The sequence below is a fragment of the Phaeodactylum tricornutum genome, chromosome 30 (genome assembly GCF_000150955.2).
Source record: "Phaeodactylum tricornutum CCAP 1055/1 chromosome 30, whole genome shotgun sequence".
NCBI lineage: Eukaryota > Bacillariophyta > Bacillariophyceae > Surirellales > Neidiaceae > Phaeodactylum > Phaeodactylum tricornutum.
In genome coordinates this window covers 2,250-27,245 of record NC_011698.1, presented here as the reverse complement: position 1 = coordinate 27,245, position 24,996 = coordinate 2,250, and the positions used below count along the sequence as shown (strand labels likewise).

The 24,996-nt window shown below is 46.2% G+C and overlaps 3 protein-coding genes across 3 annotated transcripts; 2 read left to right on the top strand and 1 right to left on the bottom strand.

The window, feature by feature from the left end:
* Positions 1-7,449: 7,449 nt before the first annotated feature.
* Positions 7,450-11,094, bottom strand: PHATRDRAFT_41388 (predicted protein; the record flags this gene model as incomplete). Its single annotated transcript, XM_002185329.1, has 4 exons — positions 7,450-7,995; positions 8,194-8,514; positions 8,620-9,197; positions 9,441-11,094. The coding sequence occupies 4 exons, from the start codon at positions 11,092-11,094 to the stop codon at positions 7,450-7,452; spliced, it is 3,099 nt and encodes a 1,032-aa protein (XP_002185365.1).
* A 7,092-nt stretch (positions 11,095-18,186) lies between these two features.
* Positions 18,187-21,087, top strand: PHATRDRAFT_50429 (predicted protein; the record flags this gene model as incomplete). Its single annotated transcript, XM_002185382.1, has 1 exon — positions 18,187-21,087. The coding sequence occupies one exon, from the start codon at positions 18,187-18,189 to the stop codon at positions 21,061-21,063; it is 2,877 nt and encodes a 958-aa protein (XP_002185418.1). The 3' UTR covers positions 21,064-21,087.
* Positions 21,088-21,737: 650 nt separating this feature from the next.
* Positions 21,738-22,247, top strand: PHATRDRAFT_41386 (predicted protein; the record flags this gene model as incomplete). Its single annotated transcript, XM_002185381.1, has 1 exon — positions 21,738-22,247. The coding sequence occupies one exon, from the start codon at positions 21,738-21,740 to the stop codon at positions 22,245-22,247; it is 510 nt and encodes a 169-aa protein (XP_002185417.1).
* Positions 22,248-24,996: the final 2,749 nt, after the last annotated feature.

Below are 24,996 nucleotides of genomic sequence, written 5' to 3'. Positions count from 1 at the left end.
CTGCTCAGTCAGATAATGGTATAATTTGTGTTTTGCTCTGTTTCGTAACTACACTAGTGATCTTGTGCTATTCTAGTGCGATTCTAGTCGGTTATCGTTGCAGTTTTCTAGTTTATCAGACCCAAAGTCGTTCTGTATCCCTGTGGGATCAAAGGTATAAGTTTGTTGTGATGGTCTGAGCGTTTGTGAGTGTTTTGACGGAAGCGCCGAGGCCGAATGTGCCTGGGGAGGCAAGCATAATACCTGGCTCTTCATGTTGTTGTCGAGTCGCCGACGCCTGCAGAGGCCTAGAATATACTGACAGTATCTCGTAATGGTCCACGTGGTAGTCGTGTCGATCGGATACTGGGTTTCTTGTCTGCAATAGCGGCTTGAAACAAGGCACCTCCCATGGTTGGACGCTTCCATGGAGCTTCTTCTACCGAAGCTTTACTCAACGCTCTAGCCCGAGCGGCATCCTAAGCTTGGATGTTAAGTAGGATCTGTTTTCGAACATCCACTTACCAATTGTTAATATCGGACCTCGTACCAAGTGGTATTCGCTGCTCCTCCACTCTTGCTATCAAATGTATAGATATATACCACAATGGGTATTTTAGTTATTGACCCGGCAATCAGGCCGGCTATCACTATTTAAGCGTATGCGAACCAAATATTTGCAAAATTCGTAACCAGTGATCAAAAGAAACTATTGTTGTTCCCGTTATGCCAAGCCGACCTTGCTAACACATGCTCAACTCGAAACTCTTTTCGAAGTTCCTTCCCGTCCTCAGGAAGAAAGTTAAAAGTTCACCATGGCCGCAGCTCTCGCTCAAGTCCGTAACGCCCTTCAGGCGATTGGTATTGTCGACGCGTCTCATCGCGACGCCATTACCGAATCTATTACTTCCGTCGAGGACTTTGTGTTCTTGACGGACAAGTTCATCAAGGATATGTGCAACACCCTCCGTCGTCCCGGGGGGACCGTTCCAAATCCCAACGCCGCTCAGCCAGGCGCCCCAGCGGTGATTCCCCGCTCCGGTGTCGCCATTTCTCCAACGGCTGAAGAGCGTTTGATCTTGCTCGGATATTATATCCGTCACCTCAAGCGTACCTCTCGTCCGATCCCAGGCCAGTTCGTTGCGGCTCGAGTCCTCTCCATGGCGGAGGTTAAACGCCGTGAGGAGGAAGACAAGACTCTGTCGAAGGATGCTACGGCTCCTTCCATGATTGATGACCTCAAGAAGATCCGCGAAGCCTTCGAGAATATCGAAGATTATCTCTCCAAGGTCCGTGGAACTACTGGCGTTCCTTTGCGCCATGTGATCCGCGACGACGACGAAGTCCCGGACGATCCGGATAACATGTACCCAAGTGTTTTCGATGAAATGATCGCTCGTTGCCCGCATGATGGCGAAGACTTTGCCGCCGATAACAATCAAGTTTGGTCCGTAATCCGGGCTTGTACCCATGGGGGTCCTGCCTGGAGCTGGGTTTCTGCTCACGCTCGTTCTCGTAACGGTCGTGCAGCTTGGTTGGCCCTCCGTTCTCATTACCTTGGGCCGACTAACCAATCGAAGATCATGAACAAGGCCGAGGGAGACCTCGAAAACAAGTTTTATAGCGGTGAGCGCCGAAACTTTTCTTTCGAGCGTTTTGCCGAGATTCATCAGCAAGCCCACACCGACCTCGACGAGTTCGGTGAGCCATTGACCGAAGCTGCCAAGGTCCGCAAGTTTTTGAAGCGCATTAAAGCCCCGTCTCTCGAATCGGCAATTGCGACCGTTCGTGCCACTACAGCGTTGAAAAATGATTTTGAAGCTACTGTCAATTATTTGAGTGAGTTTATTGACGAACAGAACCAGGCCCAGGTTCGTAACATTTCTTCTGCTTCTACAGGCCACAGTGGTCGCGGTAACGGCCGAGGTGGTCGCGGCGGAAGAGGTGGCCGCGGTGGTCGCGGCGGTCGTCATGGTCGCGGCGGTCGCGGTGGTGGAAAAGGTAAACCGTTTAACAACGGATCGACAAGCGGTATGACCGACCGCTACTACTCTTTCGAGGAGTATGAGTCCATGAATGCGGAGCAGCGTCGCCATGTGCACACTTTGCGCCAAAATGGTAATGGTGATCGTCGTCGCAATGCGTCTGCTGTTGATACTTCCAATGACACGGATCGAAATACTCGTCCTCGTCATGATGACAACACGACTTTGACTTCTAACACTTCTGCTGGCAAGAACATGTCCCAGCGAAATGTGTCTGTTGTGTCCACTCGCCCTGTTGTGTCTGTCCAATCGGTTGGTACGGGCCATTTGTCCCGCTCCGATTTGGATTCGCATGCCGATACTTGTTGTGTTGGTCGTCATGCTTTTGTGTTTGAAGAAACTCATCGTACCGTCGATGTGAGCCCCTTTTTGTCCACGCTCGGACGTGCCCATTCTGTGCCCATTGTGTCCGCTGCTGTTGCTTACGACCACCCGCACACGTACGAAACTTTTATTTTGGTTTTCAATCAGGCGTTGCACTTTCCAAAAATGGAACACAACCTGATCAATCCAAACCAACTTCGTATCAACGATGTCGAGGTGGAAGAGTGCCCAAAGTTTTTGACTCACAAGCCCACGGAGTCCTCACACTCCATCTTCTTCCCCAGCGAAAATGTTCGGCTGCCTTTGATGCTTGATGGCGTCATTTCGTATTTGCCCTCTCGCAAGCCCAGTCTTGAAGAGTTTGATACTTGTACTCACCTCGTCATGACGTACGACAATCCTGTGTGGGACCCTCATTCTTTGGACTTTTCTCGTCAGGAGGAGCATTGCACCAATACCCGTGGTTTGGTTGTTCCGAGTAAATCCCGTCGTACTGTCCGTGCTGTTACAAGTGTTGTTACGACAACATGTGCCCTTGCCGAGACCTTGTCGTCCGTCTCCACTTCGTTGGATGACGCTCGTTTTGTGACTTCCGTTCAGAATACTGTTGTCATTGGCTCTGCCCAATCGTCAAATCATCGTTACAAAGTCAGCCCTGAGGAGTTGGCTCATCGTTGGAACATTGGCTTGGCTACTGCCAAACGTACCCTACGCGTCACCACACAGCGCGGTGTAAAGAACATTATCAATCGTGCTCTCGTGCAACGCGTCAAACCGGTTACTTCGCAGCTACGATTCCGTCATCTTCGAACGAATTTGTACACTGACACCATGTTTTCTAAGCTTAAATCGTTGCGTGGAAATACGTGTGCCCAAGTCTTTGTCAATGACATTGACTGGACACGCGCTTACCCCATGAAATCTAAAGCCGAAGCCCATGAAGCGTTGGATCTGTTGTTCCATCGCGAAGGTGTCCCAGCTGCAGTCATATCGGATGGTGCGAAGGAACTCACCCATGGCGAGTTCCGTCGAAAGGTGCGCTCAGCTGGCGCCCATGCATTAGAGATTGAGCCTTACTCTCCCTGGTTGAACCGTGCCGAAACAGCGATCAAGGCGCTGAAACGCATGACAAATACAGCAATGACAAAGTCAGGAGCCCCACTGTGTTTGTGGGATATGTGTTTGGAATTACAAGGCCATATTCGGTCTTCCATTGCTCACGACATCTATGCTTTGCATGATGATGTGCCTAACACGGCAGTTTCCGGCGATACGTCGGATATTTCCCATTTGTGTGAATTGTCGTGGTATGAATGGCTTTGGTATCATGATCCGGTAGACTTCCCGGAAGACAAGCGCAAGCTTGGTCGATGGCTTGGACCATCTCATGATATTGGACATGTAATGTGTGCTCGTGTTCTTGCTGCAAATGGACAAATACTTGCTCGTACTACTTACTCCCCACTGTCTGTTGCCGATCACAACTCAGAGTCTGTAAAGAAACGGCAGCTGGAGTTTAATGACTCAATTAAGACAGAGTTCGGCAATCCAAATCGTGTTCCGGTATTTATTGGTGACCCCGATGAGTTTGAACCTTATTCGGATGACTCGACGGGGGACGAAGCTACCATGCCGGAAGCCGACGACTATGACCATGATGCATTCGATCAATATATCAATGCTGAAGTATTACTCCCTGTAGGGGACACTCTTTTGACCGGCAAAGTTATTGCTCGTAAAAAGGATCACGACGGCAACCCGGTTGGCCGTTCGAACGCAAATCCTATCCTCGACTCTCGTGTCCTTGAGGTACAGTTTAATGATGGTGTTGTCAAAGAGTTTGCTGCTAACGTTATTGCCGAGCACATCTATTCTCAGGTTGACAATGAAGGACGTCGCCATCTTATTTTAGATGAGATTGTTGATCACCGGAAAAACGGCTCTGCCGTTGCTCCCGACGACCTTTATGTCACCGATCGTAATGGCAACCAGCATATGCGACGTACCACCAAGGGATGGAAACTGTCCGTACAGTGGAAAGACGGATCCGTCTCTTGGTTGCCGCTTAAAGATCTGAAGGAATCTAACCCTGTCGAAGTTGCTGAGTATGCCGTTGCAAACAAGTTGGTCCACGAGCCTGCCTTTGCGTGGTGGGTTCCCCATACTCTTCGTAAGCGAGATACCATTGTCTCTGCTGTGAAAACTCGTTATCAAAAGAGAACGCACAAGTTTGGTATACGTATTCCCAAAACCGTTCGCGAAGCTCTCGAAATTGACAGGGACACTAACACTTCGTTATGGGCCGACGCAATCAAAAAGGAAATGAAACATGTCATGCCGGCCTTCAAGATCCTTGATCCTGGAGCCACTGAGCCTGTCGGTCACACTCGTATTCCCTGTCACATGATTTTCGATGTGAAAATGGACTTCACTCGCAAAGCCCGACTCGTCGCCGGGGGACATGTAACGGATCCTCCGAGCTCAATCACCTATGCCAGTGTCGTCTCACGCGATAGTGTCCGTCTTGCCTTTCTTGTTGCTGCTCTTAATGACCTGGACATCCTTGGTGCCGATGCCCAAAATGCGTATTTGAACGCACCTGTCCGTGAAAAGGTTTACACCGTCTGTGGTCCTGAGTTCGGACCGTCCTGCGAAAATCAGTATGCAATCATTGTTCGAGCCTTATATGGTTTAAAGTCCAGTGGTGCTGCCTGGCGCGCTCATCTGGCCTCGACGATGCAGGAACTTAACTTCATTTCGTGCCTGGCTGATCCAGATGTGTGGCTTCGTCCAGCTCAAAAGGCCGACGGTACGGAACATTATGAATATGTGTTGATTTATACTGACGACTTTCTTTGTATCAGTTCAGATCCGAAAAGTATCCTAGATTCTATTGGAAAGCATTTTAAGTTGAAGCCGGATTCAATCAAGCCCCCTGATCATTATCTAGGAGCTAATATTGCGCCATTCTCGTTGCCGGATAATCCGACAAAAGAGCGATGGTCAATGAGTTCTACGGATTACGTTAAACAAGCCGTGAAAAATGTTGAACGAGACTTACATGAAATCGGAAGGGCGTTAAGCAATCGTGCTTCGTCTCCGATGTCGACCAGTTATCGCCCCGAGTTAGATGTTTCTTCTATTCTCGATCCTGATCGCGCTAATTATTTTCAGTCACTGATTGGAGTATTGCGATGGGCAGTTGAACTTGGTCGAATCGACATCATGTGCGAAGTGTCTATGTTGTCCTCATTTCTTGCGATGCCGCGCGAGGGACATTTAACTGCTGTTTTCAATGTCTTTGCTTATCTGAAATCTCACAATCGGTCACGCTTGGTTTTCGATGATACTTATGCTGTGATCAACAACCAATTTAAGGAAAATGTGGACTGGACGGACTTTTACGGTGATGTTAAGGAACCGATTCCTCCAAATGCACCGCAACCTCGCGGTAAGGCTGTTGAAATTACAACGTTTGTTGACGCTGACCATGCGGGAGACCGTGTTACTCGTCGTTCTCGTACAGGTGTTTTGATTTATGTGAATCGCGCTCCGATTATGTGGTTTTCTAAGCGTCAGAATTCAGTCGAGACCTCTACTTTTGGAAGCGAATTTGTTGCACTTAAGACCGCTACTGAGATGATTCAAGGTCTACGATACAAGCTACGTATGATGGGTATTCCTATCGACGGTGCTGCTAGAGTTTTGTGCGACAATATGTCTGTGGTTTATAATACTACAGCTCCGGAGTCGATGTTGAAGAAGAAGAGTAATGCCATTGCATATCACTTTGTTCGTGAATGTGTTGCCGCGAAAGTTATCAAGATTGCGTATGAACCTACGGATACGAATTTGGCTGATGTTCTTACAAAGGTCCAGCCTGCTCCGAAACGTCAAGAACTCATACGGCAAATTTTGTGGTGACATTGGTTTATTGAAGGGTTTGCCGACTTTCCCGTTCTCGACCGTCATTCTGGTTGGGACAAATTGCATTGCATTTGTTATATTGCATGCAGCGTCGTGTGTGTGTGCCTCTATTTTTCCCGTTGTGGTTTTGAGGGGACACATCGTCCTATGTGTGTCATAGTTCCAATGTGAGGGGACTAGAAAAACCCCACGTCAAGCGTCTGTCATATGTACGTTAGACTAAGACTGGTCTGCTCAGTCAGATAATGGTATAATTTGTGTTTTGCTCTGTTTCGTAACTACACTAGTGATCTTGTGCTATTCTAGTGCGATTCTAGTCGGTTATCGTTGCAGTTTTCTAGTTTTGAGGGGACACATTTCGCCAAGTTTATGTTCATGGTCTCAATGTGAGGGGACTAGAAAAACCCTACGACAAGCATATCGGGGTTCATTGTCCCTTTATCTTGGGTTTATGCTTATAAGTCTTTGTTTTACGTCTTTTTTATCGTATCTACAATCCTTTGGTCCCACAGACACGTTTTAGCCCGTTATCGTTGCAGTTTTCTAATACCGTAAAGGACTGTACTTTATGCAGGACGGAACTTGATGCCTTTTCGAAAATTTCCAAAAATTCATGTACATTTGCTACGAGACGCACCAAATCAAAGTGAGACTTAACCGCAAGAGTGGATTCGTCTCATATAGAAAAACCCCACGTCAAGCGCCTGTCGTGTGTACGTTAGGCTAAGACTGGTCTGCTAGAAAACTGCAGCGATAACCGACTAGAATCGGACTAGAATAGAACAAGATCACTAGTGTAGTTACGAAACAGAACAAAACACAAAATATACCATTATCTGCCTGAGCAGACCAGTCTTAGCCTAACATACACACAATGTCACGGTATACACCAAGGTGACATGTCCTTACGACAAGTGACACCTAACATGGATAACGGAAGTGTGAATCAGGGTGGAGAGCATGGTGGAACCGTGGCATTATGTTGGCCTTATTGCACAGCACAATGTATTCGCGCCGTGATCAAGGACATCTTTTAATGGAAGATGCAGGAGCAGGATACAAGAATGAGGATTAGGATACAGTCCCACAAATTACAAGGCAAGTTACAGGCGGGTTTGGATACTCGCTCAGTGATTCTATGTGGGATTTATACTTAAGAGGGACATACTCCATGTTACCCTTCAAACAGATCATCAGTCGGACCCGAAACTAGATTTGCGAGTTGACCGTCAATGACCTGATCTTCTTCTGCAGTTTTGCTGTTTCCAATTCTCTTTTCAATGGCTAGATTGAGTTCAGCAAGGTCAGCCTTAAATTCATCAGTAGCGCCTACGTCTGGGAGGACGCGAGCAACAGAGGACCGTGCCATTGGGATGCATGACTTTGGAAGGATCCAAAAAGTCATTGCCTGTCCCACATCTGATGCAACTCCGACCCATTGGCCCAATTTCTTCTTCATTTCAGGGAAAGCAGAAGTTGGGTCAATGAACCAGACAGGCTCATACCAGTCAAATTGCGCATATTCAGAAATATCAGGGGTGTCCCCTTCCAAAAGCTCTGTAGCAACACAACCGTTTAATGCAGGAATGTTGTGGGCGGTCAGTTGACGGATTGCCGAAACCCATTCACAACAAAAACACCAAAGTCGCCTTGGTGCCCGAGAGACCTGCAGTCGGTGCCGAACAGCCTTCTTAATTTCACGAATCGATTCTGCCACTGGCTGTGTGGCTCCGTTACATGGCAATGTATGTGGTGACGCTGCTCAATCTCTCTCCAATGTTTGCCACCTCCCTGCTCTTTAGATCCGTCATAAACTAGATCACTCATTACCCCAATGTCATGTATCTAGTGCATCAGGAGCTTGCTCCTTGGTTTGCAGAGGGTAAATGCGCAAATAGGCCGTGTTTGTTGTAAACACCTGGGCACACTTGTACTGGCGGATGGAGACCACAGACAAAAACATGGTGTCGGTGTAAACCTTGGTCCAAATGGTAGGAAATCGTAAATGCGATTGGCGAGTACGATACCGTCGGGTCAAGGGGTGCATCACAGTCCGCACACCTTTCTGCGTCATCGCTTGTAGAGTCCGCTTGGCCGATTCCAGGCCAATATTCCAACGCCTCGACAAAACCTCAAGCGTCAACGCTGACCATCTTTCGCTTGATGTCATATTTGAGACAACACTGGTGAAGTTGTCGGAATGGGTACACATCCAAGTCAGCCCTGCCATCCAACCCATCTCCACAGTAGTCATCCGACGCAACATTAACACAGGCAATAAGGCGGTCCGTTAGATTGTCTCGCACAATTCAACCTCTGTCAAGGAACGAAAAGTCTCAAGTACTCTCTGCAAGGCCGCAATAGTACGGATACCATATTGGTGTGCTGAGAAGGTTGCATGGCCAGTGGAAAGTCCCCTTGTGTCAACCAATGATACACTCCGGTCACGCTTAACGGCCTGTTCTTCCCGACGTGCAAAGTCAGTGGAGCAAGGCTCCCACGGCACATCAGAGGTGAGTATGATATGCTCACACTCGTCGAGTTCCTGTTGCGTGGGCTTCCGCGACTCCAAAAACGAGAATATTCCGCGCAGTTGCAGCAGAATCCAAAGTGGAGAGTCAGGAACATACAAAGAGTGCTTGGAGTTGGCGACATACTGCCGAGGGGCATTGTCAACTTCAATGCCAAAGTCTCGCATCTGGTTGGGGGTCAATAGGGTGTTTTTCAATCTGTCCCCAAAGAATAGGGCCTGATTAATAATAAGAAGCACCACTCTCCCGTCTTCTGGTACTGTGTAAGCTGTGGCAACCGTTCCAATGGGGATATTCTTCAGCGCAGAATATTCACCAGAGAAAGGCCGCATAGTTACGGACTTCTGCGATTCACCAATCAAGACAGTGTTTGCCCCAGCCACGCATGTGTCTGCATGTGAATCCAACTTGCAGCGGCCCTCACCAAGATGAGTGCATGCGTTGAGATCACAAATGCTGCGTGTAGAGGTGAGGCTCAATATCACTCGATCTGGTAAAATGCATTGCTTAGTCCCCGAAACACTGGCATCGGGTGCCGCGTTTCACGCATCATGATGCGTTTTCTGCTTCTTCGTTCCGTTTTCAGAAGGAGAAGCGGTGTCCGCAGTGAATCCGACCGATTTCTTATACGCACCACGGCCAAATTGCAGGCCAGCCGCATCTGAAGTCGGTTCCATTTCACTGCTGGTATGGACTTCCTTAGTGTCCACAGGCTCACCCCGTGCTACACTGTCAACACTCCTCTCTGATTCCTCGGGTTTCCCTCCTTGCTTCTTTTTATTACGCAGCGATCGCACTTTTTCCTGTTGGTCCTTGGACAAACTTTTCCATTCTCCCGGAGTATAACTGCGAGCCGTGACTGCACCCTTGAAGGGAGTCGGCTTGCTGGCTCCTTTCCCGGTACCTCCTTTCTTACTCCCACCGGAGGCCCCACTACCTGATGTTTGCACATCATTGACCTGTCGAGGCGTGTTTTCGGATTTGCTTGTGGACAAAGACACAAAAGTCTTCACAAAAAGCTGCGCTTCCGGAAAACTGTTCCGATAAGTGGCATTGGTGCGAATTGTGTCACGAACATAACTCAGACTTGGGTCCTTCAATGCCTGGACCAAATAAGTCACAAGCTGCCCATCCGGCAACGCAACTCCGTCAATTTCGACCAATTCCGATATGGCATACTGAAATTTCTGCAACAGCATATCAATATTCGAGTTACAACTCGGACCATTGTATGTTGTAGTTGACAGGATCTTGATGGCATCATCACGGCGAACTGACTCGTTTAATGTTCCTTCCGCCTGTTCCTTTAATTTCAAAATGGCAGCACAACCATCCTTGCTTTGGTTGTACATCTTGATGAAAGACCATCCAGGTCCGGTTGTAATGATTGCTTCCTTGAATTTGTCAAAAACCCGTTGGTTATTGATCTCAAAGTTGGAACCAGACAGGACTGTCTGGGCAACCAAATAGGCATCCATATTCACATAGGTTCCGACCAAAGCGGTCTTGGGCTGCTTGTTGGTACGGTAAATGTACGAAAGAGGGATAGCCGCAGCACCGCGACACTGACTCATGTATGAGTTCCAGTTTTCAAAGAAGGAACGCCACTTGGTCATATCCTTGAGGGTTGTTGGCTTAGAAGGCGTAAGCTTCTTGGCCGCCTCAAGAATCTTCTCCTCTTCATCCATACGTTCGCGGGCAAGCTGACCAACAACATTGGTATAATCCTCGGCATTCACGTCTAATCCAAGACTTTTCTGGAGGTCCGCCCAATGGAGAATAACCTTGAGAGTGGTCTTGGTTTTGTGGCCAATATCAATCTCAAGGTCTTCAGCCACAAGGTTCAGGCCCAACGGAATTGCGCCTTGAAAAGATTTACCGCAATGCTTCTTGTTCATCATATCAATGAGGGATTCAAGTTGCTTCTGGTTAAGAGTAACCAAGTCAGACATCAAACCATAGCCCTCCTTAGAAAAAGCCTTGCGAGTTCCGTAGTTCATGCCAGCCCTCATGAGAAGACTGTCATACGGATCAATGAGAGGAGCATCCACCACAGCCGGAGGGAGGCCAACTGGAATGTCGGCCACTCCCGGAGGTGGAGGAAAGGGTTGAGCATCAGGGGGTGCTTCCCCCGCGAGAACAGCGAGAGCGTTTGCCATTTGAGCTTCAGCAGCGGCAAACGCAGCGTAAGCGGCAGCTTGGGCGTCACCAACAATACCCGGGGCATTGGCAGCAACAGCCGGAGCAAGACCAGCTTCGGGAGCGTTGGGAGCATCAGCATCAGCCATGGTAAACGGTGGAAACGGTGGGAATTGAGTAAACGGTAGGATACGGTATTTCGGAAAATTTCGGATGAATTTTCAGAAAAGTGACTAGTTTGAACAACAAAACTGAAAATTGCGAATGACTGGTGACATAATTGATAAGTACACAGGTCATTCCGACCCTGTAATCCAGTCATTGTGACTGAAATTATCATAAATCAAATAGGAACGCATCGGTTAAGATACTTTTGTGATTCGTATAATCGTTTTGAAGGAGGGGAAAACTCGTGAGATAGATTAACGAAGTATTGACCACAGGCGACCATTTTTACTTAACTGATTTCAAGATCAATTGTCAACTGATCGTACCCGCGGATTCAAAAACCGCTACTGGGCGCGAACCAAGATCTGTTCTGGTTCTTTTTCTCCCACTGCACGGATCACACTGGTAGGTGTTACGAACTGGTAGGTGTTACGAAACATGCGACACTACTGTCAAGCTTTACAGATCCGATGAAAAACTCAGTGCAGTCTAGCGCCTGGTACCAATCCACTCGCACAGAGCTGTGTGGGTAATTTTGCGCATGGTGTATGAAATGGGTTTCTGATAAACTCTTTTAATATCCACGTGGTGCTCTGTTCATCGGCACTACAATATTCGGACTATGATTCCATTCATTGTTGTCCTGATGCTTGACCGACGAATCCGCTGCGGCGGAATGCATGGCCATGGCGAAGTCTAACCAAGCACACAAGAGGACTAGTAGTACAGCTTGCAAAATGCTTTAGAATAAAATAAAGTGAGCACATCATCCGATGTGCACAAGACTAGACTAAAGTGATGACCCTAGCATCTCATCCTGAGATGTCCTCTAAGGTCATTTGTCCCACCATACTTCCCCGAATCCGGGTCAGTATGGCTCTATCAAATCATCACAGCATTTAATCTCCGCTATGGAGAGGACGCGAGCGGAAACAAACTGGGCCGGAACGGGACAAGAAGTACACTTGAGATGAGCAAGATCAGACGCTCTTCAGCCGTTGGAGAAATGGCGACACCGGAGCGGGGAATAACCGCTGGGGCGCCTGGCTGAGCGGCGTCGGGACTTGGGACGGTCCCCCCGGGACTACGGAGGGTGTTGCACATATCCTTGATGAACTTGTCCGTCAAGAACACAAAGTCCTTGACAGAAGTAATAGACTTGGTAATGGCGTCGCAATGAGACGCGTCGACAAGACCAATCGCCTGAAGGGCGTTACGGACTTGAGCGAGAGCTGCAGCCATGGCGAACATTTTCCGTTTCCTCCTGAGGACGGGAAGGAGCTTCAAAAAGAATTTCGAGTTGAGCACTTGTTAGCAAGCGGGAACAGCAATGGTTTCCTTTGATCACCGGGTACAAGTTTTGCAAACATTTGGTTCGCATCCGCTTAAATAGTGAAAGCTGGCTTGATTGCCAGGTCAATAACTACAATACCCATTGTGGTACACATGTACACATTTGATAGCAAGAGTGGAGGAGCAGCAACTACCACTTGGTACAAGGTCCAATATAAACAATTGGTAAGTGGATATTTGAAAACAGATCCTACTTAACATCCAAGCTAAGGATGCCGCTTGGGCTGGAGCGTTGAGCAAAGCTTTGGTAGAAGAAGCTTGTCACAATATACACCAAGGCAACATGTCTCTGGGACAGGAGACACCTAGCACTGTATATGGAAGTGTGAGTCAAGGTGAAAATTGTGTTGGGATTGTTTCTTTTATGTTGGCCTTATTGTACAACCCAATGTATACGTGGTACAATCAGAGTCATCCCGTGCTGGAAGCCACAGGAGTAGAACTCAAGGATGGAGAACAGGACACAGTCCCACAAACTACAAGGAGAGTGACAAGCAGGATTGGTTACTCACCAAGTGGTTCTGTGTGGGATTTGTACCTAGGAGAGATATAACTTTGTATGGGAGTAAGGTTATCTGGCACATGGCAAGATGTCTTTCTTTTGTATGAACAGACCAATTGTCATGGACTAGTAGTAGAATAATCTTCCTCTCATTGCTTTAAAAAGTGATTGATCCAAATATTGGATTAGCATAGGTCCATTGTATCCGCTGTCTAACACGTGGGGAGGGTCGTAAGCAAGTTGAGTTTTATAGTCCCTAAGTCCGCTTAGGTGTATTGCAGGTCGTTTGTAATAATGCCCAACTTGTGTTTACCCAGTATTGTTGACACTGCATTTTCCTGTTCCTTGTATGTACATTGGTTGTACTACATAACAAAGCTCCATGGAAGCGTCCAACTATGGTGAACACCTTGTTTCAAGCCGTTAATGCAGACCAGAAACCAAGTATCCGATCAACACGACTACCACGTGGACCATTACGAGATACTGTCAGTATGTTCTAGGCCTTTACAGGCGTCGGCAACTTGACAACAACATGAAGAGCCAGGTATTATGCTTCCCTCCCCAGGCACATTCGGACTCGGCGCTTCCGTCAAAACACTCACAAACACTCAGAGAATCGCAACAGACTTATAACTTAACACCACAGGGATACGGAACGACTTGGGTCTGATAAACTAGAAAAAACTGCAGCGATAACCGACTAGAATCGTACTAGTGTCTAGTCTACTTCTGTCCTATATTGAGGACCCATCCTCAATAAAGGACATTTTCCAAACCTCTAGAACTATGCATTATAGCAAGATCTGTATAGAATTAATGTTACCATCGTGTTCCCCATGCTCTGCAACGTCTTGGGAGAGCACGGCATGCTCTATGTCTTAATATTTTAGGAGCATTTGTCGTCAATGTTAGAGTTACTCAAAATATATTTGCTTTTTTTTTCGACCCGAACTGAGCCATTCCCGAGTCAATGCAGTGTCCATTGCATCCCTCAAAATCAACCTTTTATACACAACTTACACCAATGTCATTAAAAATTATGTCAGAAGGGGATTCCCGCCGAAAGATTGGTGCTCAGGTGACAGCGAAGGCCTGTCATGTTGTCCATTTGAGTGAGTGTGCTTGGCAATACGGTGCTTTGAGGACCACCAAGGTCATTGTGGGGACTGTTGTGGAGGTCGACAATACCAGAAAGGCGCCAAACAACCGTGTATCAACCTTCGTTGCTGAGGATCAGTCAAGCGGAGCACTCTGAACATCCGTAATGTCAAACTTTTCAAACCGGACCAGTCGACAGTACCAGCCAGTCCCGCAGCACCGATACTGGCAACAGACAATGCAGACACAGATTTGGCCGTTCCAGAGCAAGAGGAAGGAGAAGCAGTCTTGCAGGAGACTTCTCCTGATGAAGAATTGGAATTTCCAGCACATCCGATGGTAGAAATTGGAATAGCTGTGGGGGAACAGGTAGCAGGACCTACCGCTTAAGTAGCCACGCAGGTTTGGGGTGTTGAAGATGCTTCCTTTGTAATGGCTCATGAAACAAAGTGGTAAGCTGACAAGCAAGCTACATTGATTGATATAAATTGTAGTGTCCAAAGTAAGCAGTTTGGCATCAATACACCAATTGGCGACCTTCTTGGTCTAGACTCTGACATTGATGGAAGATATTCGCGGCTGCAATATTTTCTTCTCATGTTTCCACCCGACCAACTGACCGCCATGTGTTAGCTAACAAATGTGCAGCTTGTCCAACAGAACAAGCACTGCATGTCAACAGGAGAGCTGCTTCGATTCTTTGGTATTCTAATTCTTGCGACAAAATTTGAATTTAGCAGTCGATCGCAATTGTGGTCCGCAACCGCGCCGTCAAAATACATTCCTGCCCCTGCATTCGGAAAAACAGGAATGTCGCGGCAGCGCTTTGATGATCTTTGGCGAAATATCCGATGGAGCAACCAGTGTCCTGAATGACCGGAAGGTATGAGCTCCCATACAACTCGGTGGCAACTTGTTGATGATTTTGTTGAAAGATACAACAATCATCGCGCCAATGCTTTCAAACCATCTCATCTTATTTGTGTGGATGAATCAATGTTGCAATGGTATGGTCAGGGGGGGGGGGATGGATAAATTGTGGACTTCCCAATTACGTGGCTATTGACCGAAAGCCCAAAAACGGTTGTGAGATTCAAAATGCCGCATGCGGCTGTTTGGGTATCATGCTTTGATTGAAGGTTGTAAAGGGTAAGACAGCAACAGAAGATGACAGGGACTATGATGAACAGTTGCTGCATGGAACAAAGATCCTCAAAGAACTAGTCCTTCCTTGGTGGTGGACGGACCGGAATGTTTGCGCTGACTTGTATTTTTCATCGGTCGGTACAGCTATGGAGTTGCAGCAACATGGTTTGAGATTTATTGGAGTCGTAAAAACAGCAACGAAACAATATCCGATGAGGTACCTTTCGACTTAAGAATTGAACCAGAGAGGCGAACGGAGAGGGCTTGTGATGCGAGATATTGATACAAACTATAGCACTCTGTTGGCTTTTGTGTGGATGGACAGGGACTGCCAATATTTTGTGTTGAGTGCTTCCAGTCTGGATGCAGGCGAGCCCTACATATGCTATTGTTGGAGACAGATTGACCAATCTCCGGATGCAGATCCAGAGAGGCTGTAAATTATCATTCCACAGCCCAAAGCAGCGGAATTATACTATTCTGCATGTGGGATGATTGACAGGCACAACCGAAGTCGTCAGGATACACTGATGCTTGAACGAAAGTTGGGTACAACAAATTGGTCAACAAGGGTTAACCTCTCAATATTTGGAATGATTGTTGTTGACACTTGGTTGGCCTACAGTCTGTGTACAGGAATAAGAAGAGCTAACGGGAGAGAAAAAAGCAGAAAGACTTCTAACTGCCCTGGCTGAGGAGCTAGTGGATAACCAATACGACAATGTTGGAAGTCGCAGAGATTTCGTGGAGGCAAATTTGGACAATGACAGCCCAGCACTTTCAAGGACTATGGGAGACCAAGAAGTAGCCTATACGCACATATAACACCCACCAAAAAAAGAAGAAAGAACAAAGACGGTAGTTATAGCAGCAATAGACTACAAGGACAATGCTTGGTGTGTTCCAAGAAGACTACATATGTTTGCTCAGTGTGCAAAGATGAAGAAACACCTCACTCCAGAGAACCGTGGGTTTGCTATACCACCAAGGGAAAGCTGTGCTATGCAAACCACATGGCTACCTGTCACGGCGCCTAACGAACAATATGGTACAAGTTTTATGTATGCATGTCCTATTTTAAATAGTAAAAGTGTGATTCTTGATCACCATGGTCAAATTCCATTTCTGTGTAGAATTTTGTACTACCGCTACAGGACTACTTTATGTTTTTGCTTCTTTTCTTATCCTATATATAGGACAAAATGATGTCCTATATCTAGGACAACGGCCGGTTGACTAGACACTAGAATAGCACAAGATCATTAGTAGTGTAGTTATGAAACAGAGCAAAACACAAATTATACCATTATCTGCCTGAGCAGACCAGTCTTAGCCTAACGTACATATGACAGACGCTTGGCATGTTGATTTTCTAAAATTATAGCCACACAATGCTACAATTTGATTCTACTATGAAGATATAATTGCTTAGCCATTTGCATTAACTGTTGGAACATCTATCTAGAATTTTGCCAGCCCTAGATCCTGGCCCCAGTGCCATTTCCTTTTTCCTGGTCCTGTCGTAAAACAGACGCAGTGGTCAGACAACTGTCCTTGTTGGGTTCATTACCCGTGTGTGGCATGCCGGAGGAAAATACAAAGCGCCTCATAGGAAACCAAAAATTAGCAATATGCACAACTCTAGTTTCTGACACACAAAGCATTTAAGACAAGTTGTCTTATCAAAACTCACATGCAAAGAAATGTTCCTGATTACCATATAGTCTCCCTAGATGATCAGTGCCAACAGATACTGTTGGTGCAGACCAAACTCACTGGTTTGTTGATCACTCAGGTGGTCAAATCACTCTGACCAAAAATCTGTCAAGGTTTGATAGTCACTTTGATGGCTACAGGGTTTCTATGTTTGTACATTTTGTTTCCAACACAAAAGGTTTCATTTTGGAATCTATATTTTAGTCTCACAATCTGAAAACTTATCAATTAAAACAATCGGAGCTTCTGCAAGGCTTTCCCCAAAAGAACTACTCTTCCGTCGTATTCTACAAATACATTCGTAAGTGAGTGGATCTTTCGTCATTGACACCTTTTCAACAAAGAAACCAGATGTAGTCATGCTTCTGCACAAACGGACAGTATGTATGTAATTATTTAAGTATGTATGTAATAATTTAAGTATGTATGTATCTATTATGTATGTATGCATTTTTGAATTGCTTTGCCTACACAAAGGTAATCACATTTAGTTCGTTGGTCGCTTTCGGCACAGTACTGGCCCGCTACAGGCCGTTGTGACTGGACTATAACTGTCAAGCAAGTAACCTTATTTGAATGAAGAACACAATTATCATTGGAATCAAGAAAAAATGTCGTTGAGGGCAAAAAAGTAGCTCATATTTAGAGTATTTTTATAAATAATTTGCTATTCGGGCCTCGTCAAGGCCGCTATTCCCCTATTCCGGCCAAATCCGAGATTTTCTTAGGACTGTTTTTGAACGCGAAAAATGTTTCAACGGTAAGTAACAAAAATAAATTAAGATCTAATCCTTTACACTTGTCTATGATTGTGTAGAGTAGATTTCTCATGTATTGGGATCAATCAGAGTTGACGCAAAAAATCAAAACATATTCGTCGCGTATTGGTGCGCTTAAAAAATCTCGGATTAGGCCGGAATTGGGGAATTGCGGCCTCAACGAGGCCCGAATAGGGGATTTCCTCTATTTTTGCCCTTCAAAGTTATAAACCAACCTATTTAGAAAGATTGTTTTTGAACTGACAGTAATTATGGATCTAATTGTAAACAATGGATTTCAAAACAAAGACCGACTTATACAGTTAGAGCATATAGTTCACTATTTGAATTGGAGAATAAGTCTGTCAGGCGCGATACGATGATTGAACCGAGAACACTATCCAGCCTGAACACGGTCAGCAAGAAAAATTCTACTTTGTTGGACAATCTCTTCAACGCAAACAAATCGAAAGGACTTGTTTGTTGCACAAGAAAAAATGGTTACTAAACATATAAGCCGTGTCCATACGGTGCCGTCAAGACCGCAAAACTCCAATTGGTACCGGATTCCTTTGGTCGCTGCTACCGTTTGCACTGTGTTCTCCGGTTTCTATTCACTCCGTGTACTTGACTGTCCTTTTGCTGGTTCCTCGGAAGCACAGCTGTCCACGAAATGGCCAGCTCCATCTATTATTGCGTCAAAATCGTCACCAAGCCAAGCGACAGTAACATCTGATGATAACGGCTGCCGACCGCTAGCCAATGGTGGTCCAGTAAGTCTGGTCTGGGCGTATGACGATCCACCCACGTTGGAGGCCATGAAAAGAACCATGGAAGGACTTGCGTCTGCCTTGCCGGGAATTCAAGTAGCTGTATACTGTGGCTCAAGTTTATGTGTAACTGTCGCACACAAGGCCGTCCCTAAACGCTCCTGCATCTGGATCCAGCATATGGTCGCACCGAGGTTGGCGCAAGATTCTCCACTGGAGGACTGGGTTGGAGATCATGTTTTGGCGAAGCTCTTATCAGCGAATCATTTCGAACAAACTCTTCAAGTTGTTATGCAACTTGTTGTTATCTGGAAGTATGGTGGTATGGTACTCTTACCGGGGTCCGACGTGTTGAATGCCAGTGATCTTGGATCATTGGGTCAAGACGATGCCGTGCTCTTGACGGCTGATGATCAAATGCTAGTGAAGCCGGGCTCTGGCGGTGGTCTCTATGCTGTAGCGGCCCCCCCTACAAATAAAGTCATTGAAGCTCTCATGGATGAGATGCTACATGTTTATCAGTGGCCAAAATACGTCGCGTCCAATTGGCCAGTAAACATACAGTGGGATGTCCTATGCGCCAGAATGACGATCTGTCTTGATGCTCAGCTATCTCTTTTAAATATGGGAATAACAACAGAAACAGAGTCCGTTATGGAGCGTCGCCCTGGAAGACATTTTGGGACACTCAGCTATCAGGCGAGGCGGCACTCCTTGAAGGTTGTAGGTGATCACAACATGAATAAAGGTGATGAAATGCAGGGGCTAGCAGGCCTGCAGTTTCGTGGGATCCCCGGGTACCTTGTAGAAAGAGACAGACTTGACGTAGTGAGTGTAATTGCCTCCAAAAACTTTTCTGCCACAGGTGAAGTGACTGTTCACTCCCCATCTCAATCAGCGTTGACGCCAACAACAGTGTTCCTCAATGCCTGGTGGGGGGATGGGAATTGGATCTGGCCTCCGCCTGGAAAACTGGAGCCTGTCTTTGTTTCAATGCATCTTAACAACAACAAAATCAAACAGGACGTCAACAAATCAAAGGCATACTTAAACCAACACTGGCCTATTGGGGCTCGTGACACGGAATCACAAAGGTTCTTGAAGTCAATTGGTGTCCACTCTGTCTTTTCAGGGTGCATGACAATGACTCTCCTACCAACCTGGAGTAAATGGCGTGCTTCGAAGGAGCAGAACAATGAGGTTTTAATTGTCGACGTCAACAAAAATGGTCTCCAGCTGTTACCGGACCACATCACGTTGGGCGCTGTGAAGCTTTCGGCAAACCTTGTGAACAAAAGTGTTATAGATGACCAGGTGGCAAGATACTTTTTAGCTAACGAAATGAAGCTTCGCTTGCAAAAGGCCAAGCTGGTTATCACTCAGCGTCTCCACATTGCGTTACCGGCTGCCTCCATGGGGACGCCCGTGATTCTGATCATGGATCACAATATGCCCGGAGGTGGAGGTGTCGATGGGGCGCGTTTTAGCGGTCTACAGGATGCCGTACACACTGTAAACACTGTCAATGGGTCAGAAGCTCTTGCTTCCTTCAATTGGGATCAGCCGCCACCTAACCCCAACCCAGCATTTCTTGAGGTCAAGCGAAATGCGCTTCAAGTGTTAACAATGTGTCATGGGGAACTAACTGATTCTGCAAGAAAGTTTGGTGTTATTCCAACATCATGGGAGTACCCTCCTGAAGCGGATGTGTGTAGAGCAACCAAGGAAGACCATTATGACAATGATGCCATTCACATTGCAACCGCAATCAATCCGATGTGGCTACACTCCAAGCCAATTCTCTCCAGCTGGATTCATGCACTGTACAAGTCCAACCCAAGAGAACAATTTGTGTTCTATTTCCTTGCGGATAATATGAATGCCAAGCAGCGGTGCATTGTCCGGTGGATGGTGCTTCGATGGTTCCCCAACGCAAAGGTGTACACAATACCGCTGGACCAAGCACATGTGGGCATTCCAAAGATGTTTCGAGAACATGCTGCCAAGCTTCTTTTGCCACGGGTTCTTCCGTGTGTGGGAAAAGCTCTTTGGATTGATAGTGATGCCATTATCCTAAAGTCACTTAGGCCAATGTGGTCTACCTCAAAGGTCATCCCAAATTGTGGTATTGTCGCCAGGAACTCTGCGAAAAAAACGTCAATTGGTGCTTTGATGACAGCTCTGAATGCTACAACCCCCTCACAATTACTGAAGAAAGACAGTTTAGACATACCGATTTTTGACACTGCGGTGATGGTTCTAGACCTTGGAAAATTGCGCAGAAGTCGCTTTATAGAAACGGTAGCTTCGTACTGGTCATTTACGCTTGGTGGAGATGTCCAAATTTCCATGAACATGCAATGTAATGGAACTCATGGAAAACTTGACTCGGCTTGGAACATGTTCTTGGACGATTCAGAAGATTCCGTGTTCACAATCAATGATATTAGCGAGTGGCGTATTGTTCATTTTCAAGGTCAACAAAAGCCATGGGTTGATAAGACTAACTCACTTCAACGCAAGATTTGGTCAAAGCATGCCCTGTCTTTGTTTGATGCACTGTATGGGCCAGTCCCGACAAGGAAACTCAATGTCAATACCTAAATTATGAAAAGTATCTTAAAGATTACAAGGGTTTCTAGTCCTGACTGATGTGTTCGATCCTGGTCGTAAGTAACTTTCGTGAGAGTAGTTGTGCCCTGAGCGTAGCAACAAACTATTCTGCGGATACTCTTTTGTCCATCAAGGAAGCACTTCCCATCGCAGTATACTACCAATGAAAGGACTTTATTAGAGCAATAAAAGCCTCTAACAGTCAAGTTGCTGATGCAACAAAAGGGTGTTGTCCAAGCGGACACCAGTTGGATCTTCCTGGTACAGCAGTACTTTGGGGTCAGAACTCTATTGCAACACGTTTGCCTCGGGCTTGCCGCAAAGCCTTGAATGTGAGTCCCGAAAAATAACGACCAGTCATTAAGTATTTAGAGGATCCGGCTGGCGTTTCTAAAATCCGTGGAGAATTTTTCAGAAAAAAATAGAGTCGTTTTTGAAATCCGACTCTAACAGTAACTGTAAATTAGAATCGTTTTCCAATGAGGAAAACCGCTATTTCGGCCTCTGCGACATGAAAAATCGCTATTTCGGCCAAATCTGAAAATTTCTAACTGTAAGTACTTTTGATTGAGCGCGAAACGGCTTATAAGTAAAATTGGCAATTAGAAAAAATCAAATGCTTGGTGTATGCTCTGTTTATAATATAGCGGAGGTATCGCGCTGGCATGGATGAGCTGCTTCCAACCCATGAACCCGGGACGGACTTCACAAAACTCTATCCAGTCAGAAGTCCCAATCCGGGGACTGGGATTGAGCTTGCAGCCAAAAAATTGTCGTACAGAACCCTGCTGGAGTCTCAACCGTTGGCATGCCCAGAAAAATTGTACAAAGCTCTACCCTACGTCGCCCAACTCCACTGCTCCCATTCGACTTTGCACCAATCCAAACTCAAAAGGAAATTGAGAAACCGTGACGTGCCAAGCTGCTGCAAGCGCAACGCATTGAAGCAGAAAGGCAACGCCAAAGACTCAAAAAGCAACGTCGCAAAGAAGCAGCGCGTGCCTGGGAAAATGACGCCACCATTGCAACAGCAACTGCCAAGGCAGTGTCCCTTCCCGTCACCATCCACTCTGCACATCTTGGCAATTCCCCCATCAACCCCTATGGTGACTGCCGTCCAGGCTCCAGTGTCTCTGGAAAAGTCCTCCACTCCCCCCCCCCCCCCCCCCAACTGATACTAGTCATCCGTATCCTTTGACCCTACAACAAGCTTGGCAACCATCATATCCCCTCAATTTTTCGGTCACTGTTGTGAATGGAGCTATTGGTTCCGAGTGGCCTTGGTACCTATGGCAAACTCCAGTCCTACAGCACCACCCCAGCAATTTCACTCTCCCTATGGCCAGCATCTGTAAAATTCCAGTGCAATACCTCTGCTATATCATATACAGAGCATTCACCAAGCATTGGATTATTTTCTACTTGCTAAATTTGCTTACCAGCCGTTTCGCGCTCAATCTAAAGTACTTAGAAATTTTCAGATTTGGCCGAAATAGCGATTTTTTCATGTCGCAGAGGCCGAAATAGCGCTTTTCCTCTTTTCCAATGGAAAAACCCTACGACAAGCATATGGGGGTTCAATATCCCTATATTGTGGGGACAAGTTTATAAGTTTTGTTTTAGAGGAAATCTACTGAAGGGGATGGGAAAAGGTGAAAAACTCCCTGAAGGTGTTACATAGTACAACAATGTATGTACAAAAGACAGGAATAACGCAATGTTGACAATACCTGGTAAACGCAAGTGGGCGTTATTACAAAGGACCTGCAATACACCTAAGCGGACTTAGGGACTGTAAAACTCAGCTTGCTTACAATGCTCCCCACGGGTTAGACAGCGGATACAAGGACCTATGCTAATGCAATATTTGGATCAATGAATTTCTAAAGCAATGAGAGGAAGATTATTCTACTACTAGTCCATGACAATTGGTCTGTTCATACAAATAAAAGACCTCTTACCATGTGACAGATTGTTACAGAGTACCACCAAAGCACAACCGTAGGACAGATCGCTGTTAGGACAGTGAGTAGTAAACAAAGGTGGGCGTTGAGACAAACAACCTGCAATACACCTAAGAGACTTAGGGACTGTAAAACTCAACTTGTTGACAATGCTCCCCACGGGTTAGACAGCGGATACAAGGACCTATGCGTAGAATGCAATTTGGATCAATGAACTTAAAAAACAAAGAGTGGGTCATTACCTTCTACAAACTAGTCAATCTGTTGTTCAGTCCAGTGAACAATCCCACAAAAATGCCATTGAATCTTTGATCTTCCACAGCTGCCATAATCTCAATAGGCAACCTTTCTTTCACATGTATATATACTTTCGGAACTATAAGTTCCTTGCACAATACCTATGGTGAGTATAGGATCTTGTTCAATCCCACCATGTGGTTTGTGGTACCCCTTTTGTTCCCGCAATTGTATCTCCTATGTTCCGATTGTATTTCACTGTACCTTGGTCTTGTAAACCGACAAGTAAGGACTAAACACATGCGCCTCCAGAAACATAGCAATTTTACAAATGCTCCCTTTATTGTGAGTCCACGTGGCCACGAAATAAGGCTGACAATATTTCTGTGCGCGCCTCCTTAACTCCATGTGCATAGTTTTGATTCACACTTGCGACATCCATGTTAGGCGAATCATGTCTATGAGACATGTTGCAAGGAGGCATACCGTAACACTCCCCATCAGCCTGCTTGGGGGTCTTTAAAGTCTTCACCTCACAATTTGATGTATCACCTTGCCAGAACAAGTGTGGCTTAAGGACTGGCCATGCAAAACCCCAGTGCTTACTGAGCACATCTGCCACATCTTTGGCTCCCAAGATTTTCTGGAAATCAACAACTCCTGCTGCAATTGACTCACAAACGCAATGATAAGACAATGCATTATGACGCTTGTTTATGGGCAACTGAGGTTCTGTTGAGCTAGTAATCACTGACTGGTTGTCACCAAACAAGATTGTCTTTCCTGTCACTAACACTCCAAGGTAACGGAGGGTAGTACAGATGTCCATGATTTGCTCAACTGCAATCCGAGCTGCAACAAACTCAGACCCATAGGTGGCAGTCTCCACGGTAGCCTGACGCTTTGAGAACCATTCAAAGGGAGTCTTGTTGATAAGATGGAGTACTCCTGTCACAGAACAACCTGTTACCATATTGTGGTATAGGTTTGCATCAACGTAGCTTGTTAGAGTGACATGCTTTCCAAGTGCTGTTGGTGCATCATGAGGAAGAAGTTCTTTGACATCCCTGTATACAGAAGTTGCCCAGCTATGACGCTTGTCCGGTAGTTCTGAGTAGTCGGGCTCATCAGTACAAACCCAAATAGCACCATTCTTCATCTTCTTAACGTAACCGTACATCTGCTTGAGTCAATCAAGATGTCCTTCATGGGGTGCCACTCGAAATCTTGACATACTCATAACAGCAATGGCTATATCAAATTGACCTAGTGTGATGAGCCATTGCAAGCTCCCAATGAGTGACTGGTACTGCTTTATCCCATCTTCACTGAGTTCCGATGTAGCATCTAGTTCCGGATGGTCTCCATTCTCTAGTGGGGACACATACATCTTGGGCTGTTCACCATATATCCTCTCATACTGCTCCATCATACGTGCAATACATTTCTTTGGGTGGTATGAAAGAGTGCCGTCCTTGTCTCGCTCAAAAGTACATCCCAAGTGGTATTCAAGAGGACCAACACCTTTGAGCTTGTACTAGTGTCGCTCCTTGAGTTGATCAATGATATCTCCAGGACTGTGAGCTGCAGCGGCAATGTCGTCAACCCAGACCGCAAGGTATTTGTAGACTCTATGATTGGTTTGTATCCAGACATCTGAGTCGGCCTTACTTGCTGTGAACCCAAGGTCCCAAAGGGTGTCCGCAAATCTCTCATGCCATTG